We start from the raw sequence: 27,380 nt of genomic DNA, 5'->3' as shown, positions 1-27,380 counted from the left end.
AAACATTATTTTGTTACCTAAACTTCAGAATAAGAAACCGAAATAATAAGACACAAACAGATGGTTACATAATTACAAATTTCATGTTTCCTGAAAAGTACATCACTTACTTTCTCCACTGCTTGATTTGTTCAGGATTTGCATACTCTTTCAGACATTCTGTGATATGGTCTCCAATTTTTATTAAACACTGTCTAGTATGCTCCAATTGTTCTCTTTCTGAAAGGCCTTTTTCAGGCCTATCAAGTTGTTTCAAAGCTGCTTTGACAGGCCTCATCCTTTCTTTACACTTTAAATATGGGAAAATAAGAACATGTGTTAAAAATAAGAATTCAACAAAGATCTATTTCCTTCAATACATTTATATGAGTAAATGTAACACTATTTGGTGCTAAAATAAGCATTAAAGCTTGCATCGCAGCTCTTAAATATCAGGGTTTTTTCTCAGATTTTCTTCAGAAAGTAAGGTTTTCCACTATCATTTAAATTCAATCTTTATGTATGTTAAAAGCTTTGGGTTTACTTACCTTCTATAAAAATGGTTACTTTATACCTTGTAACACATTATTAAGCAGTCTTAAACACAGAATGTTAAAAAATAATGTATCTCAAAACACAACTTAGTATCTTAGATTCACTCTAATATAGAATAAAATGTAAAAAATAAGGATCTTCATAAAATAAAAAATGCTGGCAAAGCTATTAAAATCAATGTAGCTGTAAGTATAAACCGTCTATGCTTCTAAACCTTTGGGACAAAAGAAAGTAGCTAAAGAATTTTGCTCTTATATTTTGCCTGGTCAAGGAACTGGGAATGCTTGATAGGAACCAACCTTTTCCATTGCCTACATATCACTGTCATGCCCATGAAAGGATGATATCTCAAAAACTGTATGATTTAGTTAAAAGTCCAACATGTACAATAAAAGCTATAACCTTAAGCCAAAACTAAAATAAGAGTATTACTAAAAAACCAAACTATACAAATTTTATTTATGCATACAAATGCAAAACAAATGTAAAATGAATAATGATATCCTCAAGTAGCAAAACTGGGTTAGTTCCCAGAATGTTAAGGATGGATCAACTACAGAAAATATATTTAGCTGAACCAACATCATTTAAAGAAGAAATCCTCATATCACTGCTATGGAAGGGCCAGTCTTATTAAGTGTCAATATATGTGTGGAATCATTTCTGAGTATTTTATTCTGTTTTATTGACCTATTTATCCAAATCACTTGGAATTTATCCATCTTCTGTCAGGAATAATTTAAATAATATTAGAATTACATGCTTTTTAGTTAAAACCAGAATTCTGCCAGGCCTGTTGTCTTTTTTTTATTAAGGGAAAATCTTTTCCTTTCTTATTATCAGCATTACTCCTCTCTGTTCTCTACATTTCCTGCTTCTTGCTCGGTTTTGGTAGTTTATATTCTGCTAAAAAATGATTCATTCAACATATGTAATTTGAGCGCATACCATGTTCTAAGCATTATCCCAGACCCAGGAAATAGAGCAATAAATAAAAGAGATCTTGCTTTTGTGGAACCTGTACTCTAGTAGGAGAAAACGGCCAATAAATAAACAAGATGTAGTGTGTTGGATGGTGACAAAGAAAATAAAGCAAGAAAACTAGAGAGATTTCTACTTCAAGTAAGACTTCAGAGAAGAGTGATGTTTGAGCATCTATCTAAAGAAAATGAAAGAGTAAGCCATTTTGAGCAGAGGGAAGAACAAGTACATATGTTCTAAAAATTGAAAGTTCAAAGGAATAGTATAAATGCCAGCATGGCCTGAACCTAGAAGTAGCAAGAGATGAAAGGAATAATAAACCAGATGCAGTATCTTTTAGCCTATTATGAACCTTTCATCCTGAGTGAGGGAAAGCCACTCTTTGAAGGATTTGAAGCAAAAAAATAAGCAGGGGTGACTTTACCCTCTCTGTAACAGTCATTATCACTCTGGCTGCTGTGTATGGAGTATGCGCTGAGGAATGAAAAGGGTATAAGCAAATGATGAGTGGGAGCAGTGAAAAATAGCTAAGAAGCTTTTGAAGTAATTGAAGGCAGAGATGGATATAGCTTGAAGTAGTATGGAAGAGCCAATACGATTTGCTCATTGACTGATAGTGGTAAAGAAAAAAAAGAATTCATTACCAAAATCTATGCTAAGGCCAAGGCCTGAAGTTGGGAATTGGAGCAATGATAACCAATATTTACAAAGCACTTGCTAGGTATCAGAAGCTATGCGTTGTGCAAAGTCACCTCATTTAATTCTGCTAGTAGATCTTTGCAACACTATTTTATTGAAGAAACTGAAGCTTAGCGTGAAATGACATCTGTTAAACCCAGGTCTGACCTCAAAGGTTGTACTCTTTCTTAACTGTTAAATTACACAGGGTATTTAGGAGACAACTCAATAAGACACAAAGAAAATCAAGAGGTGTCAAATTAAGCAAAGATGTGAAGGAAAATGAAGACCAAGGAAAGACTACCGAATTTAATAATCAGAGCTACTTCCAAATAAATTTATATAGCAGTAAAATCCTAATCATGTGAGCTCAGAAAGTCTGGCTGCAGAGTCCATGTTTAAAACTATTCCATTCCGGGGCGCCTGGGTGGCTCAGTGGGTTAAGCCGCTGCCTTCAGCTCGGGTCATGAACTCGGGGTCCTGGGATCGAGTCCCACATCGGGCTCTCTGCTGAGCAGAGAGCCTGCTTCCCTTCCTCTTTCTCTGCCTGCCTCTCTTGTGATTTCTCTCTGTCAAATAAATAAATAAAATCTTAAAAAAAAAAAAACAAAAAAAAAAACTATTCCATTCCTCTCTCCATAATACAAGCGATTTTAAGATCAATCATAGAAGTTGATGGAGAAGAAACTCATGCATTGGGCACGACAGGAAGTTTTCCATTTCAGCAGTTATATGAACCAGCCCAAAGGCTAAGGAGGAAATGTAGGCAAAGAAAGGTGGCAAGAGGTACTATTTCACCTAACTCAGTAATGAATAGGCAGAGTAAGGGCAGCAGTTCAAAATCAGTCTTCACTTCAGGAAAGCAAAAGCACACCACCACCTCCCTATTCCCACCCAATAGAGAGGCTTTTTAAAGAAAATCAACAGAAAATGGAGAGAGGCTAGATTAAGAACCAGGTCACAAACAGAAAGGTTAACCTTAAAAAGATGCTGAGGGATCCCAGCATGTAAGAGATAAAAATCAAAGTCCAGAGATATGTTCAAATAAGTACGATGGAAAACAGGAATAAGAGTAGTTTATTCTGACTGTCTCCAACATTCTCAGGGATTGGAGGGATGTAAACAGCCAAAAGAAAGAAGGAGAAAAGAACTGAGGTAGGAACTACTATCTGAAAGAACATGAAAAATATCTGAAGGTGTATTAGTGCATGCCATGGAATTAGCAGAAACGAATAAAGAAATGGGTTCAATGATCAACATTCTCTAGTTAGGATACAAAGTAGAAGAAAATGGGAAAAGAAGGTAACCTGGGCATCTAAAATGGTGTAGGAGGTAAAACAAGAACATGTTTTTAGAAGTGAAAATTTCCATCTTTCAAGTATAGCTTTTGACAAATACTAGCAATAAAACTGACTTAAGATTATACCAAAACAGCAAAAAGATTCAGATTGTAGGGATCCTAAAGAGGAAATTCTTTTTTTTTTTAAGATTTTATTTATCTTTCTAGAGAGAGAGAGAGAGCACGTGCAAGTGCGTAAGAGGGAGAGGCAGAGGAGGAGGGAGAGGTAGAGAATCTTAAGGAGGCTTCAACACGGGGTTCAATCTCATGACCCTGAGATCATGACCTGAGCCAAATCAAGAGTCAGAAGTTTAATCAATCAAGCCACCCAGGCACCCCAAAGATGAAATATTCCCATATGAATATGGGAATATATTTACATGTATTTGTGTATACTATAACTGTATATAAATAAGATACATTTATATCAGACTATAAATTTCCCCTTTAGGTGCTACCAATAATAATGTATCTCTTATTGAAGGATAATTTGTACCTTTCTCATATCATTCAGTCTTTTTTCTCTAGTAACATTACTACTCCTCCTGATTTTGCTCTGTATCTGGATTTTTTAGTCCTTTAACAATCTGCTGGCATGTCTATATTCAACAACAACATCCACCACAACCACTACCAATTTTTTGAGCAAAGCACTAGCTGAAAACTTTCTATGTATCAACTCTTCTGATCACGATACTTAACTTTCCTAACAGCAGCACTCTGGCTCCAGAGCCAGTACATTCAATTGCTGCACATAACTGCTTTCCCACACTGCAACCTCATTATAAAGTTTTCCTCAAAATTTATATCACAATTGATTTCACAGTTGAGACTATTGTGGGTTCTTGATTATATCCAGTAAAGAACTCATTTGGAAAGAGGCCAAATGACTTTGATGAATATAAAAGCACGCAGCATGTAAACTCAGTATTTCTTAGACAAGTTGTTAAAGTGGCCTATGAAACTGTGCTAGTTCACAAGAGGGAATAGGCAGAAATTTTAGAAAGCTTTCTATCAATTTGACAATGTAATTTTATGTCTACTGAATCTGGTAATACAATGGGGCTTACGTTTTGCATTTTCCCCTTATTTTCACTTTTCTAATGAAATAATTTCACTATTTGTTTTTATTGTACTTTCTAAGAATACTGGTCTGTAAAAGATTGGAAAAAAAGCTAGTCCTATACTATAGATAAGAAGCAGTGTTACAAAGATAAAAGGTACAGGAACAGAGAACTTTACAAATCTAAAGCTGAAGGGAAAAAAGTTTGCTCCAAGCATTCCCTAAATGCCTCTCAAAGTCTTTATTAAAGAGCTTTTCCAAGCTAATTCTAAATTTAAGAAAACTTCCAAAATTTAAATCTCGTCTTTATCAATCTGAACTGTAGTACTACCCAATTCAAATACACTTCTAAATTAAAAGCTCCAGAAGATAAAATTGCCAATGAAAATACTGTATGAATTCTTACTAATAACCAGCAAGTCTACTACTTACAATGCTGAATGTCTTCTGATCTAGCTCTTCAGATTCTTCAGATATGGGAACTGGTTCACCACCTGCGGTGATATGAACTGGAGCATCTGACACTGAAGATTTCTTGGATCTTTCCTTGCTATCAGACTTGGATTCATTCAACTAAAGAAAAAGAGAAAATAAAAACAAAAGTCCAACAAAAACAAAGGTAAAATGATTAACACTTCCGAAAACAATTACTGTCTTACTTTATTCTACAGTGATTTGTTCACATTCCACACTCTACTTTATCTTTCTGGGAAACCAAAAATGGATCCACCTGTAATGTTACCATATAGGTAAAGCTTTAAAAACAAACAAACAAACAAAAAATTTTTCTCCTTTTCTAGATACCCATATGTATTTTTAAAGAACTTGGTTATTCAGGCTAATTTGGGATGATAGGCAATTTATTTTCCTAAAATGTAAATATGCTGATTGTGTCGCTTTCTAAGTTTATATTATGATTTGCATACCTTTTCTTCCTTTATGTCTTTTTCTTTCTGTATAGCTTCTTTTACTTTGTTTTCTCTTTTCTCTTTAAAATCTTTTTCCTTTATATCTTTCTTATCCTCTTTTTCTTTTATCTCCCTTTTAAGTTCTCTTTTATTCTCTTTTTCTTTTGCTTCCCTCTTTTCTTCTGATTCCTTCTTTATAAAAACATCTGGCTCAGGTCTTTCTTCACTGTCTCTTTCTGTTTTAATTTTTTTATTTGGATGTTTCACAGAAGTGATCTCATCCTGAAAAGGGCAAGTATGGCCAATGTATTACTAACCAAATCTTGACAAAGACTAATTTCTTTTCTTTGCATGACTATGGATTGCATGTACGTGGATTCAGAAAGAAAGAACCCAGAATCCCTTTAATAATGATACATGCAATGTTCATCTTCCTATAAAAACTAAAGTACGCCAGTCCCATTCAAAATTCAAAATAAAATGAAAGGAAACAGAACCTCATTTAAACGGCAAATGTTTGAAAAGGAAGGACCTCTGCTCTATACCTCTTAGTGATGGGTAGAATTCTGTTTCATACATGAGACTATGTAATGAACTACAAAAAAGGAACTTTAGTACCTTAAAGTAAAATTTCAGGTCTTAGTTCAAATTTTAAATGTTAAGTATACTAAAGCATGCTATGTGCCTTTCTAATATAAAAATCTTTCTAAAACACATTCTTACCTTTTCATCATCTTCATCGGACTTCTCTGAAGGCAGGGGTGAAGAATCACTCTTTATTTCTTCTTTCACTTTTATAGACTTCATTGCTTTATTCTTCTTAGCTCTTGCTTTTCTTCTCTTTGACCCTCCCTAAAAATAATTATTTTTATTCTAACCAATTCCACAGATTCAGTTAAAAAAAAAATTCTTGAATACTAAATCTAAAAAGCTAAAAGAACGGATATTCCTACCCAATCCTTAGTCTAATCACAATAAGCTCACCAATCTTAGAAAATCAACAAAAGCGATATAACTTAATGAATCCAGTATATATTAGGAATAACAGGAACTAATGACAATTAATTAATCATTTAAAAAAGGATTAGAGAGGGGCGCCTGGGTGGCTCAGTGGGTTAAAGCCTCTGCCTTCGGCTCAGGTCATGATCCCAAGGTCCTAGTGTCGAGCCCCGCATCGGGCTCTCTGCTGAGCAGAGAGCCTGCTTCCCTTCCTCTCTCTCTGGCTGCCTCTCTGCCTACCTGTGATCTCTCTCTGTCAAATAAATAAATAAAATCTTAAAAAAAAAAAAAAAAAGGATTAGAGAAAAGCAGAAGTTGAAAGAAACAGAAGGTTTTTCACCTTCCTAAATTACTATTATCTTAAAACTAAATTTGATCCTACCAGAGATAGCATTACAAATATTTTTATTGGTACATAGGTAGTTACTGACATTCTGGTTTATAATGCAAATGATTAAAGGTTCTTAGTTTCTAATCACCTCTTCTTCAGTGTATTTTTCCTACTATTTTGGACCTCCTGCCCCCAATAAATAAGCTCAGTGTTCTTTATGCTGTACCTTCAGCTCTCCAATACCACCAAATAAAAGAGTAATAGAGGTTTGATCTCTTAAAAAATACACCACTTTAAACAAGTTGCCCCCAGTACCTAACCAAACATTAGGAAAAAAACCTGGATCACACTTCTGAAAAAAGGACATACCAGTTTTAACAGGAATGCAGAGATGACTTAGGGCAAAATGTCATCAGATGCAATTAAAGTTATCAAATTACAGAAAAATACACTTATAAGGTCATATTAGCCTCAGATATCTAGGGCTTTCAGTAAACTAAATTTATCTTAGTGAAAAGTAAACTGCTCTTTAAGCATCTGAATTTTAACTTACTGCACCAGAAAGCCTCTGAGCTTCTTTTTTTGCAAGATCTCTACTAAGTAATTTGATGAGGTAGTCCGCACGTGTCTGCAATTGCTTTGCTTGTGGTTTTTTATCAGGATCATCTGGAAGGATCTGGAAAGAAATTAATTTTTCAGGTTGTTTTTAATAAATAATATGAGAAATTTATTGCCTATATATAAGGCTTACACATTTAAAGAAACACATAATTTACTGCAAGTTATAACTGTTAAAATTTGAATGCATTAAGAATGCAAAATAAATTTTTTTATTTATACCTACACCACAGCAAAGATTTCATTTGCCTGGGAATGAGTTCTAAATAAATACATGAAAAAAAAAAATCCCTCCATTCAAAATAATAATATAAAGTGTGAGGTTAGAAATTTCTTTCAAACGTAGAAGTATATTTAGCATCCAGTGTTATTAAACATTATTTTTAGATTTCTTCCCTCTCTTAGTAACAGTATATTTAACTATAAAGTATATGAAAATTCATCAAATACAATGTATCAGCTATGTATGTGACCCAAAGCATGCACTCTGAAGAAATTTTTACAGTGGGAATTTAAGCTACTCAAGTTTGGCTTCATAGATAGCAAATGATTCAACACCAATATCAAAAGTGACTGTGAAGAAGTAAAATATAAAAAGATATATGATAATAAGGCAATGCTTCCAGTGTTTTCCAGTCTAGGCAAAAAAATGATTTTAGTTGTGGTAGTATCAAATCACTAAAACCCCTAAGCATTAATTTAAAAAAAATTATTTTGCTCTTGAACAATGTGACAAAATGAGAATTTTACTTTAAACCTAGTAATATGAAGCAAAATAAACCTATGCCTTAATAAAATAATTTCAGAGGTAAAGCAAAATCTAAGAGATCATTCAAATTCAACCCCTTCATGAAAACCAAGAAGCCAAGGTCATACAGCTAGTTGGAACCTTGGTTTCCTATCAATTGAGTTTATTTCTAACATAATTTAAAAGCAAAAATCTAATTCAGTATCAGTAGTCAACAGAAACAAGAAATATATAAGTACCTTGTGTGTTAAACTGAGGTCAGGATCCATTTTAATCATTTCCCAGCTTCCATATCCATATTCATAGATACCAATTAACAAATTGGAATCATCTTCTTTGCCCCAGTCTATATCAAAATGAGCTGCCTTTGTGTGGCATGGGATAGTATACCTGTATCAAAGTTAATAACCAGATTCAAGTTTATAACTGCCATATTAAAAATTAATTTTGAAGGACATATTTGAGTTACTGGAACTTCAAAGTACTATGCCTTATTTTTAAAAACATTTCATTCAAACTGCCAATGACATAAGACTTTTATAACATACATACAAATTCGAATTATTGAATAACAACAAATAATTTACAATGGATAAAGTAAACAACTCACTGCTTTCTTTCTTCTGGATCTGAAGGAATGGATTTGTGCAATGGTATTAATTCTTCTTCGTGGGAGATGACGAGCTTGGCATTCACCTGTACACCTGATATTCGGAATGTTGGACCCTTCACTTTTCCAAGTCTACCACCTTAATTTTTTTTAAGACATAAAAAAAATGAAACATACAATTCTACAAAATACAAAGATATGCTATTACTTATATTAATAAGCATTACTAATTAACTGTATAAGTATTACTTATTTGTATTACTGGGGGTGGCACTTGCTGCAAACCTTGAGTTTCACAAGATTTTTCAGTACATACTATAGAGATTACAATAAAGCAGATGTGGATTCACAGAAAGCATTTCATAGAAATTATTTCCATAAATGTTTTATCAGTTGCACAAGATACATCTATTAATACTCTTACCTTCTAAATAAGTGTTCTGCATAATTTTTTTCAGTATACCTTATTACTAAATCTTAGCTAAATATTTTCATTTAATTACAAAATAAGCATAATGAAATAACTATGCCCAAAAGCCATTATCACATAGGCACACTATCTTCTCCCAGCCATCTATACTAAAAATACAGAAACTTCTGATGTTATCAATTAGTTAGAATACATCAGACAGGCAGACAGAATCTACTGCTTTCAAGAATACAATTCTGTTACCCATTTCCTATTACCCAGTATGGTCCTGCTTTGCTTTTCAAAGCATCTTTTAAGAGTGGTGAATAGGTAGGTAAATACCCTCCTAACTCAGTAATGTCGTTACTTGAAACTTCCATTTACCTCTCTTTACACTCTCACTTTAATAATTACCTGTTCGTTCTGTTCCTGAAGAATTATCCTTTAAAGCTTTAATGCAACCATTATGCACCAATTCTCCTAATCGTCGGAGGTCTGTCTCTGACTTATCAACTAATTCAGCATCCCGAGCAATTGCATCTAATCTGTTAATTAAATAATACAATTTTCAGGTAAATATGGAAAATAAAGTGGTAGCATTTAAGTAGTTTCACTCTACCTCAACCACTACATGTCACTCTACATGCCCTAAAAAGTCTAGTTCACATAAATGGCAAAAGATACATAAAAAAGGAGTTAAAAAAATGTTTAAAAATTTGGCAGGGAAACAATTTATTTATGCATTTATTCAAGAATAATAAAGTTAACCAATTCATTATTTAAAAAATGGTATGCTTCCAACTTGAAGATTATGTAATAATTCTATAAAAGCTTTTCATAACTGATCAAATCTTAAATTCTAAAATGGCTAAACATTGTAATAAAGATGACCCTTGAACACAGGCTTGATCTGGACAGGTCCAATTATATGTGGACTTTTTTGGATAAATATAGTAACTTTAAATATCCAAAATAAAACAGAAAATATCTTTAAGAGGGAGTTCTGGAGAGAAAAAATAGAATTGAGCCAATCTGAGTCTTTGCCACTGTATATTCAGACATTGGGCCTTCCACAACAAAGGACAAAGAATATTCAAATCACCAACAATTATTGAGATTAACCATTAACTTAAACACACACACACACACCCCTGTCCTGATAAACTAAATTTTAAACATGAACTATCATTAGAGAAACTTAAGAAAATTTCCTCAGTAAGGGAAACTTTGTAAATGATTTTTAAGCAAATTTAATGAAGTAGTTAAAGCCAATAGTAATATATATAAAGCTGAAAGCTTAACACATGTCCTGTGATTCTAAGAATGAAATATTTACCTTTCCAGAGGGCCACCAAATTTCTTGTAACTCTTGATAAACCTAACAGAAAATAAATGTTTGGTTTAAATGTGCTATCCATTAAAACACAGATGTATAAATATACAGAAATAAGAAAACAGCTGTTAGTGCAAAAATTAATTCAAGGCACTGTTACTACTAAAACAAATGAAGAAACTATGCTAAAGACAAAAATGTTAAAACATTAATATATACCAAGTAAGACAAGACATATTTTAACACCCAGCATGATGTTTAGAAACCAATATAAATAAAACAATAGAAGCTAAATTTTATTTTAGAAATTACTTTATTATTTTCACAAGACAAGTTCAAGGCTACCACAGGAAGTATGTCCAGAATTATCAACCATACTACGCCTCCTTCACATTCCAAGTATTGATAAAAGTTTACTGAATAATAGCTTTATTTCAGATGTATGGTATAATACCAACAATGGAAAATAAAAATTTTACTTAAGAACAAAGCTACCCAAGTAGTTGATGGATGAGGGAAAATATCCAGGAAAAGTAGAAGTTGAAATGTTCTTCAACTAAAGACAGAAAGTCCAGCAAATCAGGTGGTCATAAAAGTACCCTTAATAAAATCTAACAACATATTTAGTTTTCTGGTAGAAAGAATGAGGAAGAACTTTATCGGTCAGGTCTATGATTTAAAAGAAAAGAGTTAAAATGGCTTGAAAGAAATAACAAACTCTCAAAATATAACAGTAAGCAAACCTTTTTACAAATTTCATAAGCAAAAATATTACATAAACAAAAGCAGGCTCATATCCCATTCCCCTTATATAAATGTATATAAAGAAAAACATATTTTGAAAGAAAACTGTAATTTATCCTACATGACTATCTTACCTCAATTCTTAATTGGACATATCAGAAATGGTTTTAACATTGCCACTTTCAAAAATCAAACCTCCTCAGTGTTAAAAAACTAGAAAAATATGGAACTAAAGTAGTCCCACATAAAAATAGTAATGTTGAGAGTCATAAATGCAGGAAAAAATTTTAAAAAATAAATCCAATGTACTAAAATATACACTCATTATTCAAAAGGGTCACTATTCCGAACCACATTAATAAAACCCAAAAAATTTAGCAGTATAAGTAGACTAACAATAAATAATATGCAGAGATTAGATACCAAACTTTATTTTCCATAGCTATAATGAAGACCCAAAAGCAGAACCATCCAATTCCTACACAATTATCATATATTTGCCTCCTCTAAAACCTTCATTTTATTTTTGAAAATTATGGAATTTGTACATTTAAATTTCACCTTCTAATAAAAGCAAGTTGAAGTAAAATAGTCTTATGTCATCTTACCGCCTAATTTCTGCATCACTAAATCCTTTGATATTCTCTCGAGGAATAGTCCGTGGTCTTCCACGTTTCTTTGGCCTTTTCCTTTCTGAGATCGAGTCACTATCAGATCCAGAGTATCTCCTACTTCTACTGCGCCTCCCTTCACTTCCATTAAAACTAATCTGGAATTGGAAAACAAAAATTTACTCAACCTTAGACTAAAGAAGCCTTCTAAATATAAGAGCAAAGAAAACATTACAAAAGAAAATATTAACAAATTAACAAATTTGAGAATTAACAAATTCAAATGTCTGTATATCAAAAAATTTTCTATAAATAAAACTAAAAATCCCAACAAAACAGAGAAAAACATGGCAAGTTAATGACAAAGAGCTATTAACAGCCCCAAACATTTTTAAAAACATTCTTATAAATCAGAAAGAAAATACAAAATTGTCTTTTTTTTTTTTTTTTTAAAGATTGATTAGAGAGGGAGAACGCTCACATGTGAGAAGGGGAGGGACAGAGGAAGAGGGAGAAGGAATCTCCAGCAGACTCCCTGCTGAGCATGAGGCCCAGATGCTGGATCTCACAACCCCTGACATCATGACCTCAGAAGAAACCAAAAGTCAGATGCCACCCAGGTGCCCCCAAAATTGTTCTTTTGTAAAAATGAGAAAAATTATGAATAAGCAATTAATCAAATAGCACAAACATAGAATTAAACAACCTCAATGGTAATTTTTTTAAAATAAGAATTAAAGCAACAGTATTTATAACACCAATTATTTAACAGAAACATCAAAACATATTTTTATAACTCTGGAATTTTTCTAAAGTCACAGTGCATTTTCTGAACCCCTAATATGCTGAAAGCTAACTGAAAGTCAAAGACAGGAGTCAGTTCTTCCTCATTCTAACCTCCTTTCATCCTTTCACAAGAAGTAATATAATGCTATGCTTCCTGTGTACTTTAAAAGGAAATCATCATGGGGTTGGCAGAAATAAACACTAACAAGAAACTACATACATGGTCACTTTCAGACCAAACACACTTTTTTTTTTTTTTTTGGCTCCACTGCCTATTGATAGGCTGCCCCAATCCTAACAACAAATCTCATCTACAAAATCCTGACTCCCATTACACAATCACAAGGCAATCTAATAGTCTAAAATATAAGGAAGTACAGCAGAGTTTGTAAGAAAAGATGAAACTTGAACATTGGTTCACCTGTGAAAAGCATGAGTTATAAGCAGGCAAAAGGAAGTTAGCTAAAATTTGCTAAAGGCTTTGTTTGGGTGACTATGAGAGTACAGGAGCCCTGGAAATGAAAGGCATGGAGAATACAACTTGCACCGCCTCTCAGACATTCCTCTGCAAAACTCCCAACAGGTGCTCATAAGTAAGACTGGGCAGGAGATCAGAAAAAATTTTCTTTCCAGATGATGGCCTGGAGAACAGGAGTAGTTTTCTCCCCACTGAGGGCACCTCACCAAAAGACACAATACAGTTGCAGGAAAAGAAAAAGAAAACAAAACACTCTACCCCTGGGGGAAGGATAGCAGAACAATGACTAAGCAATTCCCTCATTCACCTCAGACTCAAAATGTAAGGAGGCACCAAAAAAGCTCAGTAATCAAGACAAATAATGTTGTAATTGAATATTCTAAAAAACAAAAGTTAATTCAAACAAAAAAAAATCTAGTATTAAAGTTTCTTTCCTTTTGTTGCAGGAACTGATGTAACCTGGCATGACCCTGTTACCATTATTTAAAATCTCTTATTTTCTTCATTTGGGTCATAAAATAAACAGCAATAAACTTAAAAAATCACATCACACAAGGTTTGCTGATGATGACAGAATTAAACTAGAAATCAATAACAAAGATAATGAGTATCTCCCAAATATTTGGAAATTAAACTCTGTAACAACAAAAAGGAACAAAAATAAACCAACAAAAAAATGCCTATGGGTCAAAGAGTACTTCTGTAAGGCAAATTAGAAAATACTCTGAAATGAATGAAAACATAACAGGTATCAAAATTTACAAGATTAAAAAAAACACAGTGCTTACAGGGAAACTTGTAGCATTAAATGCTGATAATATTATAGGGGCGCCTGGGTGGCTCAGTGGGTTAAGCCACTGCCTTCGGCTCAGGTCATGATCTCAGGGTCCTGGGATCGAGTCCCACATCGGGCTCTAGTCCCACATCGGGCTCTCTGCTCAGCACGGAGCCTGCTTCCCTCTCTCTCTTTGCCTGCCTGTCTACTTGTGATCTCTCTGTCAAATAAATAAAATCTTTTAAAAAAATTTTAAAAAATGCTGATAGTATTATAAAAGGAAGGTCTTGATTAAATTCTTAATAATATATCTCAAGACACTAAAAACAGTAGAGCAAATTAAAGCAAAGCCAAAAAGAGTAAAAAAAAGAGCAGAAATAAATTGAAACAGAAAAAATAAATGAAACCAGGGATGACTTTTGGGGGGGACATTATGAATAACTTTATGTCCATAAATTCAACAATCTAGATAAAATGGACAAATTCCTCGAAAGAAACAAACTGCCAAACCCACTCAAGAAAGAAATACTGTGAATATTTATAAAAGAGTTTAGAGTTAAAAATTCTAACAAAGAAAACTCCAAGCCTGACAAATAATGCCAAACATTTAATGAAGAATACCAATTCTATACAGACTCTTCCCAAAAGCAGAGGAGGGGTGAACACTTTCCAACTTATTTTATGAGACAAGAATTATTAAATCAGATGAAATATTACAAAAGAAAATAATGGACCAGTATGCTTTATAAACAAAACCAGATCAGTCCAGGTATGAATACCCTTACAACAACAGACATAATCTTTTAACTTAAAAGATCACCTGTTTTGCACAGTTTCTCATTCTTGGAAGCATATAAATTTCTTCAAGTTCCTTTTGCCTTTCTTCCTCTTCTAATCGTCTTCTTTGATCTTCTGGAATTATTTCTTCCCAATTCTTTGAATTTCTTTCTGGTTCCAACTCAATGTCATCCTCATCCATATTTGAAAAGTTGGCAACCTTAAATTCCAGAATTTTAACAGAATAAGCATTAAAGAAAAACTCATCCTTAAATTATATTTTGCATTTTAGGGGAGAGGAAGTGACATGCCAGAATAAGGCAATAAAACCTAAATATCCTCAGGATAATGAATATGACTATGGATTAAACAAAAAATGACTGCTTAGCTATCTATATTCTTTATTAGTTCTTTATTATTTGCTATTTTTATTAGGTCAAAGTAGAATAAACCAAAATACTTACAGAATGATTCTCTTTTGTCCTGCTGCTCAACAAAATCAGTTGACAGACCAACAATATAATTTATAGTAACATGCTAAATCATGTTTTGCAGAAAATAGCACACCAGTCCATTAAGTACAAAGTGCTATAGAACAAACCAATATTCTTATTTTTATGATCATAAAAAGTAGTACAAAGAGTTACTGAAAAGACACAAAGAACTCTGGGTCCACAGATAACCTTAGGTTATCTTGGGTTCTTGGTTTCTTCAATGTTAAAAAAAAGGGATAGAAAGAGCTCACTAACTTTTGTGAAGATTAAATAATATAAATAATATACTGAAGGAACTATGAAGACTGGTACACAGAAGGGATTCATTAAAGCTAACTGCCAATAGTGGCACATAAAACTTACAAAAACTGGATGAAAAAAACCCAAATAGTGTTCATTCTTTCATGTCTTTATTTATTTTAAAGATTTATTTGAGAGAGAGAATGCAATAAATATTTGTTGAATGAACAAATGACACAAACTGAACTGCTCTTCTTAGAACACTCAAGTTCACAGAAAATGGCTATTGAGGAACCTGCTTCTTTACACTAAACAGCTTACTCTATGAGGTTGGCTGACTTATTCTGCTTTAGGACTCCTTGCAACCTTTTTAGCCCTTACCAGACCAGGGGTATTTATAAGTACTAATACGAGCTCATTGCTTACATGGACTGATTAACTTGAGTTTTCTTAGGTGTGACAACGCTTAACTTAATCTAATGTCAAAAACTGCTCCAACAAACATTAGCTAAAAGTCATAGAAATCTCCATTGAAGACCATGTTCACTCATTTACCCAAATATTTGAGGATGTGCTATTTGCCAAGCACTTTCTTAGAAGCTAATCAGAATAACAGCCCTCCTCATTCCACTAAATGTACCTATTCATAAATGATTTGGTCCTTTTCAAAAACAAGTTGCTACTGGTTTGTCAAAATAAGGGAGAAAAATTTTCACACACACAGCAAATTTTAAGACAAAAATCTTAAGAAATTATGTTGACTGTGATTAAAGAGATTAATAAAACATGAAATGACAAAAAAAAATCACTCCCTCTCAATTTAGATAATTTGAAGGAAAAATTAAAAAAGAAAGAAAATCTACCTTGAACTGGGAAAGCAACTCATCTCCTACAGTTAAAGGGCCTGGTTCGTTTTCATGAGTTTCAGCCCTCTTCAAGATTTCATCTATATCCATTTCCTATAATTAGAAAGAAATCTTTAAGTATACTTTAATATATTTTGAAGTAAATATATCTCATAAGTTTAAAGAAATGGCACATTTTGATAAAAGTTTTTTTTAACCTGGGGCTCTTGTTCTTCTCCTTCAGGTTCCTTAAAAAGTTCCTCAGCGCCAAACTTTAAAATGGCTGATAATTCTTCTTTATTGAAAGGAGTAGAACTAAATAAAGAAAAACAAATAAAAATGCTTAATATTAACAGGTAACAATTTAGTACTTACACTGCACTTTCATTCATTATTGACACAGTCAACTTTTTTTTTTTGGACAAAATCAACTTTATACAAGTTATATGACAGAGTTAGACAGGTGAAGTACTAAGTTCACTTATTTTAAAAGATAAGAACTTGAAACCCGGAAATTAAAGGAATTTCTCCCAAGATTTATAAAACTTGAGTGGCGAAATCAGTACTGAATGTATGCTTTTGATTAAAAATTACTCCAGTGCTTTAAAAAATTGAAGAATTATAATACTAAATATGATACTGCTTATACATCTGCTTGTAGTATGTAACATTTCAGGAAAATGCGTGCAGAATGAGTCTACAAGACTTTTTTTTTTTTTAAAATATTAAAGTAACTACCAGGGCCCCCGGGTGGCTCAGTTGGTTAAGCATCTGCCTTTAGCTCAGGTCATGAACTAAGGGTTCTAGGATACAACCCTATGTCATCAGGCTCTCTGCTCAGCGGGAAATCTGCTTCTCCCTCTGCCCCTCTTCTCCCCTGCCCCGGACTCATGTTCTCTCTAACCAAAAACTCTTAAAAAAAAAAAAAAAAAAATTAAAGTAACTAACTACCTTGAGGGGGCAGAACCTGTATGTAGTACTGTCTTCCCAGTTGTGTCCATTCTCTGAATTACAAGGTGATCTAAAACCATCTTCTTTTTGGCCCTTTCAAGTATATCCTCTTCAACTGATCCCTTTGTAACTAGACGATATATATTCACCTGTAAAGATACGCATGATGAAACATAAAATGTAGTAAAAAGGATTCACTTGCTAACGAACACCCAAATACTCTACATAGAGGGAAGCTCATCCTACATGAAATTTTCACTGGTCAAAATTAAAAAAAAAAAAAAAAATACCAATATATATAAAAGCTAAACTTCTTCAATTTAAAGATTATTTCGAGGCTGTGTCCTTCTTATATTTTGGTTAGAAGATTTTATTTGCTTATTTTTCTTTTTTAAAAGCAATGACAGGGGCGCCTGGGTGGCTCAGTGGGTTAAAGCCTCTGCCTTCGGCTCAGGTCATGATCTCAGGGTCCTGGGATTGAGCCCCACATTGGGCTCTCTGCTCACCGGGAACCTGCCTCCCGCCCCCTTCTCTGCCTGCCTCTACAGCTACTTGTGATCTCTCTCTCTCAAATAACTAAATAAAATCTTTAAAAAATATATTGAAAAATAAAAAATAAATAAAAGCAATGACAGTAAAATTATTTTTTAGCCGAAAAAAAAAAAAAGCGGGAAAAAGTGATAAACATATGACAATTTACATCAGTTATGTTAATTCTGATTAATGTCTCATATTCCATATAATCCAAAATTCTGTGAACCATTTCCCAGGTTAATGATGAAACCCTGCCAAAAGACAAAGCTTTCCAAAACAGACAAAAATTGATGTGTAGATATTTTGCCCTATTTCTCAAGACCAGCAGTTCTATATAAACAATAGTACCATATAGGGATATTCTGAAAATTTATGGGGACATTGTCATAGTTTTTGAAATCATCAGGTGGGTTTACCAGTACTTAAGAGCACAGGGACCTGGGACATTAGACATTCTGCATTAAACTGGACATTCAGGCACAAAGAAAAAGTATCTTGCGTCTTTCAAGTCTTATAAATGACTTTTAAAAGCTTTAAATTATTTTGAGTCTAAATTCGAATTCCATTTTAAGGTAAACAATACGAGTTTCAAAGAAGTTCTAATACATACACTCTTTTTTCAGCATTTTAACTACTGCATAAATCAGTAGATAACAGGATATTTATTTTATTTAGATCTCTGTCAAAAATTAATTCCAAATGTGTACAGTATTGGTGTCACCAATAAAACGCATCTGTATTACTCATCTATACTCATTTTGTAGTTGTTGCATATAAATATTTAATAAGAGATATGAAATACTTTGTGTCAGATTTAGAACCAAATATTAGTAACCACAGGCATGTGGATTATTTCACATATATGTGGAATTTGAAAAAACTAAACAAATGATCATAGGGGAAAAGAGAAGCAAACCAAGAAACTGACTTTTAACAACAGAAAACAAACTGATGGTTACCACACCTTGGGGATGTGGGTGGGGCATTAAACAAGTGATGGGGATTATGGAGGGCCCCTGTTGTAAGGCGTACCAAATGTTGTATGGAAGAGTTCAAGCACTATAATGTACACTTGAAACTAATAATATACTGCATGTTAACTGGAATTTAAATAAAATTTAAAAAAAAACACCCAGAAACAGGAAACAATCTTACTATAATACATCAATAATCAAATAATAAAGAATACAGCTCAATAATCATTAATAAAAATATGTGTCCATATTTATATATTTTAAATGTGTTAAATGATAATTAAATTGTATTTTAAAATATAGCTATGTTTATATCACATTTATTTTTTTAAAGTTTTGTAACATAAATGTAAGAATCTGTGTTACCATCATTTTATGATCTTAATCAGATATTCTTCCCAGAGGTCTACCATGCAACTTTCTACAGTATTTTATCTAACTGGTTCTTCTAAGTATCCTTTATTTTCTATCACCTATTGGAAAACGTGGTGGCCTTTAATTAGTATCTAAGTAGTATAAATGGAATGAGTCCAGCCATGTGTTAAGGATTTCAATACAGGAAGGCTTAGTGCAATTAACCACTATGTCCCATCTCATTCATAAAACAGGCCTAATTTGACTATTCACAAGGTCCAGCTCACTTGTAAGATTACCTTACTTCCTCACCATCTCCTCTCTGACAGTTTGTAATTTATTTTGGCATGCTATTATCCCTACTTCAATTGCACCTCTCTTTATAATGTGGAAGTAAGTGTTATGACCTAATTTTAATATTAATTTCTATTCTCTTACGCACCAATATAACCCTGGATCTTTCCTTTCTTGGTACTTCAAATGGAGAATGAGTCCTGCTCTTATTTTCCTATATATGTAGTTCTATATATTAAAATATGTATTTTTTAAAAAAGTTTTGGGTTGTTGTTTTTTTTTTTTTCCTACCTAAATTGCTATTAGGGCACTCAAATTATTTTCAAATTCATGCATTCAATTCAAGGAAAAGGAGGTGCTAAAAACAGCTGATGTAAAAGTAGTCACTGGGTCTGATGATGTTAAGAACCACTACTGTAAATACAAGCTTTCAGTTAGGGGTATGCAATATTGTTCCAGAGTATAAAAAATTACAGAAAGAAGCATAATGTATTTCTGATCAGAGTTTTATGAGAATTATTTGGGCAAAATATTTTAATTTAAAATTATGGACAAATTTTTCAGTAGAAAACATGAAATCTTAAAAAGGTAGTGTAAATGTGCCCATAAGTCTTTCTGTTGTTTGTTATCTCCTGCTTTGGAGAAGTTTGAGAAGCACTACTCTAGATGGAGGTCAATGAATTAAAATACAAAGACCAAGGCATCAGAATGATGACAGGTGGTTTTTCTCAAGGCCTATTATAACAGTGTCAGAAAGCTGTATAAAAACTGTAAGATCAGAATGGCTTTTTGCAATCTTATAGGTAAATGGATAAATACAGGTTAAGAAAGAGGTAGCAATATACTAAAGAAAATCTCAATAGTTAAAAACATTTTGAAGTTTAGGTTTTGAATGAAACACATTGGTACTCTATAGCTGTAAACAAAACATATGATTAAAAGAGAGTGTGTACTGCTAGGTATTTACCCCAAAGATACAGATGTAGTGAAAAGAAGAGTCATCTGTACCCCAATGTTTATAGCAGCAATGGCCACGGTCGCCAAACTGTGGAAAGAACCAAGATGCCCTTCAACGGACAAATGGATAAGGAAGATGTGGTACATATACACGATGGAGCATTATGCCTCCATCAGAAAGGATGCATACCCAACTTTTGTAGCAACATGGACGGGACTGGAAGAGATTATGCTGAGCGAAATAAGTCAAGCAGAGAGAGTCAAGTATCATATGGTTTCACTTATTTGTGGAGCATAACAAAGAACATGGAGGACATGGGGAGATGGAGAGGAGAAGGGAGTTGTGGGAAACTGGAAGGGGAGAGGAACCATGAGAGACTATGGACTCTGAAAAACAACCGAAGGGTTTTGCAGGGGTGGGGGGGTGGGAGGTTGGGGAACCAGGTGGAGGGTAATAGAGAGGGCGCGTATTGCATGGAGCACTGGGTGTGGTGCAAAAACAGCGTACTGTTACGCTGAAAATAAATTAATTAATTAATTAAAAAAAAAAAAAAAAGAGAGAGTGCGTAATCCTATTTTGGCAGTTATTTCAATTCTACCAGACCTTCTTTTGGTAAATCTGAGTTCCTTAGTATTTTACATGTTAAAGAGCAACATGACTGTGTTCCAATGACTTGACCAGGAAGAGAAACCAAAATCACTTCCAAACATGGATGATCATAAAAAAAGAATACAGAAGTAAAATTAAAGAAAAAAATACCTGTTTCTTCTGCCCAATTCTATGAGCTCTAGCCTGCGCCTGAAGATCATTTTGTGGATTCCAATCAGAATCAAATATAACAACAGTGTCAGCGGAGGCTAAATTAATTCCCAGACCTCCAGCTCTTGTGGAAAGTAAAAAGCAGAAATCCTGTAAGGAATTATAAACAGGCTTAATTTTAAATTCTTCTAAACCGTGACTGTGAATAATTTTAATTAGAGAATTTAATAATTTTTTTTAATTTAGAAGTATTTCACCAATAAAACTAAAAAGTAGTTTTAAAAAATACTAAAACACAAAAACCTCTAGCAAAACCAGTCAATAAGACTTCTAAATACAAATATACATGGGAATATTATACACCAAATTTAAAAAATTCTAAATGAAAGTAGGATAATTTATTCAGAATCAAATTAACTGTCCTATGCTGAAATAGTATTAAAAAGAAAGAGTAAAATTCTTTAGATTTAACACAGAATATTGATTTTTAAAACCTCACAAAGCAAAACTGGGTAACAACAATATGATATTTTTTTTTTAAAAAAAGTACATACAATAAAAAAAATAAAATAGTGATTAAAATAATTCACAATTTTAAAAGCATTCATACCTCTGATCCTTCAGCATTAAAATGATCTAGAGCTTGTTTCCTCAGCTCCCCTTTTATTGATCCATCTAATCTCTAGAAAGAACAGAGTAAAATACTGCAATATAACCAAATTAAATATTTAAAAATGATATTAAAAATCAACAAGATTAAAATCATGGACACTTAGTCAATGAAATTAAGTATGAAAAGGCTGTACTGCTTTTGCTAAGACTGTAACAGAGTATAAGGTACCTAAGAGGCAAGAAGACAATGTCCAGGCCTTTTGTCTCTCAAGTCTGTGCTCTTAACCACTAAAACCATTTCCCCAGATTATAACAGTAAGTAATGGCAATGGCTACCATTTCACCTGAGTCTCAGTGTAAGAAATACATTTTACATATGAATGAGTACACAACTGTGTACCCAAAGCAAGTTACATGAAAACAATGTACCATGATATACCCTCATATATTAAAATCTATTTCATTTTTTCAAAATGTTGGTACAACTCATTAAATTGATACCCAGATCAATTAATTGGTTACAGACCACAGTTTTATAAACACTGATTAAGTCCAGCGTGGTTACTGGACCAATAGCCATCAATGTCACCTGAGAACTTAGAAATGCAAACTTTTGAGCCCCATCCCAGATCTACTGAATCAGAAACTCTGAGAACAGGATCCAGGGACATCTGGGTGGCTCCGCCGGTTAAGTGTCTGCCTATGGCTCAGGTCATGATCTCAGGGTAATGGGATGGAGCCCCACATTGAGCTCTGCACTCAGTAGGAAGTCTGCTTCTCACTCTCCCTCTGCCCCTCCTCCCTGTTCATGTGGGCTCTCTAATAAAAACTTAAAAAAAAATTTTTTTAAAAGAGAGAAAGGAAGGAAGGGAGGGAGGGAGGGAAAGAAAGAGGGAGGTAGATCCACCAAAACCCCCTGATTAAGTATGAAAGTCACTGATTTGGGGCACCATGGGTTCTAGTTAAATAGCCTGCATTTGAGTGTCTCCAGTATTCATGGGTGCCTGGACAAGTGATCTTGACTTTTTACCTTGTTCATTTCTTTCTCAGGGAATGATCATAATAGTAGTATTTCCCTCACAAAATTCAGAGCACTCAGTGAGAGAAAACAGTAAAAACACTTAGCTCAGTATTGGATATATACTGAGTGCTTACTAAACACTTGCTGAAAATGTGTATTTTAAATAGTGCTATTTGTTTCTTTTTCATTAACAATTACAATTAGTAAACTTTTAAAATACGTGGCTATATCATTTATTGAGGTAGAACTAAACCAAAAGAACGGTAAAAATAGTTTTCTCTGGGAATTAATCTGGGAATGAGAAAGCATTAGGGGCACAGAACTGCTGACAACAAGCACTTCTTTACTCTACTGTTTTGTTTGACCATGTACATATACTAGTTTGACTAAAAACAACCAAGAGAGAGCTGAGGTGGGCACGGAGCGGTGATAGGGAGAAATACAGTGGCAGCTGAAGGGCAGTTTCTTTTTGAGGGAATGAAACATTCTAAGATTGTGCTGTTGGCTGCCCAACTCTGTGCGTATATTAAAAATCACTTAATTGTATACTTTAAATGCATGAATTGCATGGGAAGGAAATTACATCTCAATGAATCTGTTAAAAAAAAAAAAACAATGATACTTTTCCCATACTTTTCCCCTAGCCTGAATGACTACATATTTCTCAATCATGTTCATATCAGCAAAAACCTGTCCTTCAAAGCAGACATTACCAGAGTTGTAATGTTATTTCTATCTCCCACATTATGATTTAAATTCTAACAGAGCAGGAATTATGTCTGTTGTTGAGATTCATCCTTATAATTCTGCTTCTGTTTTATTTCCTGCACTAAATATATGTCATTAACTAGTTATAGGATTGTTCACTAGGTTCTAGGCACTGTTCATAAAGGATTAAACAAATTATTAGGATTAAACAAATTATTAGAAAGTACTGAGATTAGCCCCTGTCTCTTAACATTAAACACTCATTCATGTTAGCTTCAATTATACTGAATGGATTTCAAAATAAATAATGAATAAATGGAATATAAGACCATTCGGTCTTTAGTACCTTCCTTAGAGTCATCTATAGTTTTATTCAGCAAGCTATGTATCAGAGTAACTATGAGAACATTATTCTTCAGAATCTGTAACAGTCCGGCCATTTTGATTTGAGCACAGAAGTAGGGAATTAAAATAAAAATTAGAGAAAAGAAAAACTGCTTTGCTGCTAAATGTAAGATTAAAAAGCAAAAAAAGGAATAACGACAAATAGAAATTTTTTTTTCCCCCCCAGGGAGGAAGAGAGAGAGGAGAGAGCAAAGGCAGAAGTAGACGAGGAGAGACAATCTTAAGCAGGCTCCACAGCCAGTGCAGAACCTGACTTGGGGCTCAATCTCATGACCATGAGAGGAACTGAGCCAAAATCAAGATTTAGGAGCTTAACTGACTGAGCCACCAGGCACCTCACAAATAGAAATTATTAAAATAGATACAGTATCTTAGCAGTAGAGTTTATATAAAAATCTATACAGAAGAATTTTCAAAGGTAATTGTGTAGAATACACTCAAGAATCAAATAAAATTTTTTTAAAAAATCAGATAAAATTTAAGTCAACAAAAAAGAAAAAATGAAACGCTTACTTGAAAGGGGAATTGACGATATTTCAAATATTCTGCAAGAATATCTAACATCCGCACCATTTGAGAAAAAATAAGAACTCTATTGCCTCGTTCTCTTAGACGAATTAACAGTTTGTCAAGAAGAATCAATTTTCCGCTACTACGGATTAAGTGCTAGGAAACAATAAATTACAAATGTTACAGCATGTAAAAAAAAATCAAATTAAATAAATACTCCACTTAATACTTCATCTTCTTTAATTATTTAAAATCAAAATGTTGTTTTTATAATGATGGAATATAGTTTATTTCAGTTTTCAAAATTTTCTAGGACCTTTCTAGGATCACTCTGATCTACACCAGCTAGGTTTTTCCTTGTCATTTAGCACCTAGGTTTTTGTCATGTTTTGGAGGTAAGGGGATGGGAGGAGTAGTTTCATTTTACTGGCTAGTCATTACAACTACTTCTCCAAAAATCTCTGAAAAACAATATACTGAAAGAAGCAGCCACTAAGCGACTAAAGGTTTTAAAATAATAACAAAACATACTTAAATTTATACATATCAGTCACTGAGCCTAGGACTTTAAAGCACTACTGGAGCAGGATGGCAGTTGTGCCTTCTGCATACTTCTCATCCGTCTTCCAGAAGTGACAGGAATGGTAAAACCTGAGGTTAAGATGTCTTTCTCAAGACTACCATTTGCCATATCACAAATTCAGCACATTCACTGATGTGAATTTCTGTCAATTAAGAATATATTAAGGGATTTCTGCTGGATAGACCTTGTTAGTCCATACAAATCCATTTTTAGAAAATGATCAAAACAATAAATTGAATAAATTATCATTTTTAAAGGCTTTTTTATAAAGACTAAAAAAAAATTATACCATAACCAAAGACAAATTCTAACTAATATATTAAAGCCTTGTGCCATTTTCAGTTATAACTGCAATAAGCATTTCTAGAATTTTGTTTTACTATAGAGTAACAATCTTTTAAAATCCTTACTTGTAAGGCCTCCTGTTTATTATAGAATTCATTATTATCTGGTGGTTTAATGAGGTAGCAATGGTTACAACATTTCTTTAGCTCCATCATAATGTTCAAAAAGCCTGAGGTACTGCCCTTGGAACCTTTGCTGAGGGCTTTGTAATTCCTAGTTAATATCCATCTGTTTAAAGAAAAAAAATAACACAAAAATGAGGTTCAGCACAACACTACCAGGATGAACTCTAAAATCATGAAAAAAACAATCAAGCACCAAAGCAAAACTGCATTATTATAAAGTTCACAACTGGATATACAACGGACCAAACCCCATTCACAAGACTAACGAACTTCATTCATAAAATTAATGAGAACACAACACATAACTTGTTATCTGTGCAATATACAGTAAAAGCTTAATGTAACATAGTGAGTATAGCGTATTAATTCTTTTTCCCCCGAAGTTACTTCAAAATGGATCAACTATGATCTATATTAACCTTCCTACAAATTGTATTACATTTTAGGCAACCAAAACATAGACATGTAAGAAACTTCATGAGCATACCTGGTTTACCCACACTGCCTTCTCTAAATTACAATTAAACAATATATACGCAACTTGTAGAAAAATTATGGGTGGTTATTTTTATCACTCTAAACTATTTATGTAACTATATAACATTTCCTCTCACCACAATATACTTTGTCTTCTACCATCATTTATTTTCTTCCTTTCTATAAGGTTAGTCTGGGAAAGGACCTGAAACAATTTTATCACTGATATGCCTCAGAATGATATGGGGGGGCAGGGAGTGGGAATAGCTAGAGATAAAATAAGGCTGGCTGTGAGTTGAAAACAAACCTGAGGGTTGGGATTTTTTTTTTTTTTAAATAATGTTTGAAATTTTTGTGTATGCTTAAAATTTTCCACAACACAAACCTAAAATTCATGCAAAAAATCTATTCCTTTTCATGTATGGCACTTACAGATTTTACCATGAAATAAGTTTCTCAGAATCTAAATGCATGTATACAGCAGTGCATTTTATGCAATTAAATGTTTAAATAGCTAGTAGGACAAATATTACCTTTTGATTCTTTGAAGTAGAAGTATAGATCTTACATATTGTATATGATCTTACATATAAATTTATCTAAAGTATGATTCATATTCCTCAACAGGGGGGCCTAAAATTTTAAGTTCTTGTTCTGGCCTCTACCTTTGTCAATTATGTAATCAACATAACTACAAAATAATGCCTTAGTATCACTAACAGTTAAGTATTATTAACACTTAACAGAAGCCTCTATATGGTAACAGAGCACAAAATAGAGAAACACAATTAATCATCATTAGCATTAGGTTACCCATGGTCTTGAACAGGCCATTTAATCTCTTTGCTTCAAGAACCTATAGAATAAACCTATTCTAAAATTCAACAATTGTTATTGCTCTAAAAACATACTGCAGGGTGGGGGGACACCTCAATGAGACAAGGTTACAGGGGGTTATTTAGAATTAAATGTCCAACATGTGGTCTGTTTACAGCTTACTTGTAATACTGTTTCTGTAAAGCACTCATTTCCATTCTTAAAATCTGCTCAACCTTGGCAGGAAGAGATTTTTCCACATCTTTTTTAACTCTGCGTAACAGAAATGGCTCAAGCTCCTTGTGGAGGCTTGCATAACCATATTCTCTGCCTTTTCCATGTTCTTCTTCGAAATCTTCCCAGGAAGAAAACCTTAAAAATGTAAGAAATAGAAGAACCACTGAAAAAAAGTCATTGAATATGAGATTTTTCAGAGCAGTCATATATAAACAAAATACAGACTTTTGAGAAAAGAGATTTGCTAATATTAGTCACGTCTAAGAACCATCCTTTCCAAGAAATCTGTCATGTATCCAAAGGTGAAACAAAGTTGTTTTACAAAATTATGATTCTCTTTGAGTTAAAGATGTTAAATAAAAGTATTTTCAAATACAGGATTTTCACTACAATATTTCTCAAAGAATTTTAAAATT

The 27,380-nt window shown here is 33.2% G+C and overlaps 1 protein-coding gene across 4 annotated transcripts in view; it reads right to left on the bottom strand.

Moving 5' to 3' along the window:
• The window catches only part of CHD1 (chromodomain helicase DNA binding protein 1), a 74,288-nt gene that overhangs the window by 7,178 nt on the left and 39,730 nt on the right, over positions 1 to 27,380 (bottom strand). For 2 of the 4 annotated variants that reach the window (XM_045999454.1, XM_045999455.1), the window contains exons 15-33: positions 26,911 to 27,099; positions 25,375 to 25,537; positions 24,385 to 24,537; positions 21,736 to 21,807; positions 21,126 to 21,275; positions 17,253 to 17,401; positions 16,520 to 16,616; positions 16,320 to 16,415; positions 14,766 to 14,942; positions 11,904 to 12,064; positions 10,555 to 10,596; positions 9,633 to 9,763; positions 8,810 to 8,948; positions 8,439 to 8,589; positions 7,387 to 7,509; positions 6,227 to 6,355; positions 5,522 to 5,785; positions 5,028 to 5,168; positions 111 to 289 (exon numbers count right to left, since the gene is read on the bottom strand). In XM_045999454.1, coding sequence (XP_045855410.1) covers positions 111 to 289; positions 5,028 to 5,168; positions 5,522 to 5,785; positions 6,227 to 6,355; positions 7,387 to 7,509; positions 8,439 to 8,589; positions 8,810 to 8,948; positions 9,633 to 9,763; positions 10,555 to 10,596; positions 11,904 to 12,064; positions 14,766 to 14,942; positions 16,320 to 16,415; positions 16,520 to 16,616; positions 17,253 to 17,401; positions 21,126 to 21,275; positions 21,736 to 21,807; positions 24,385 to 24,537; positions 25,375 to 25,537; positions 26,911 to 27,099 — 2,706 coding nt within the window. Of the gene's footprint in view, positions 1 to 106; positions 290 to 5,027; positions 5,169 to 5,521; positions 5,786 to 6,226; positions 6,356 to 7,386; positions 7,510 to 8,438; positions 8,590 to 8,809; positions 8,949 to 9,632; positions 9,764 to 10,554; positions 10,597 to 11,903; positions 12,065 to 14,765; positions 14,943 to 16,319; positions 16,416 to 16,519; positions 16,617 to 17,252; positions 17,402 to 21,125; positions 21,276 to 21,735; positions 21,808 to 24,384; positions 24,538 to 25,374; positions 25,538 to 26,910; positions 27,100 to 27,380 lie in introns of all 4 variants that reach the window. The other 2 variants (XR_006817696.1, XM_045999456.1) reach the window with 2 other exon arrangements.

Source organism: Meles meles, chromosome 3, assembly GCF_922984935.1.
Source record: "Meles meles chromosome 3, mMelMel3.1 paternal haplotype, whole genome shotgun sequence".
NCBI classification, from domain to species: Eukaryota; Metazoa; Chordata; class Mammalia; order Carnivora; family Mustelidae; genus Meles; species Meles meles.
This window is presented reverse-complemented; position numbering and strand designations above follow the sequence as displayed.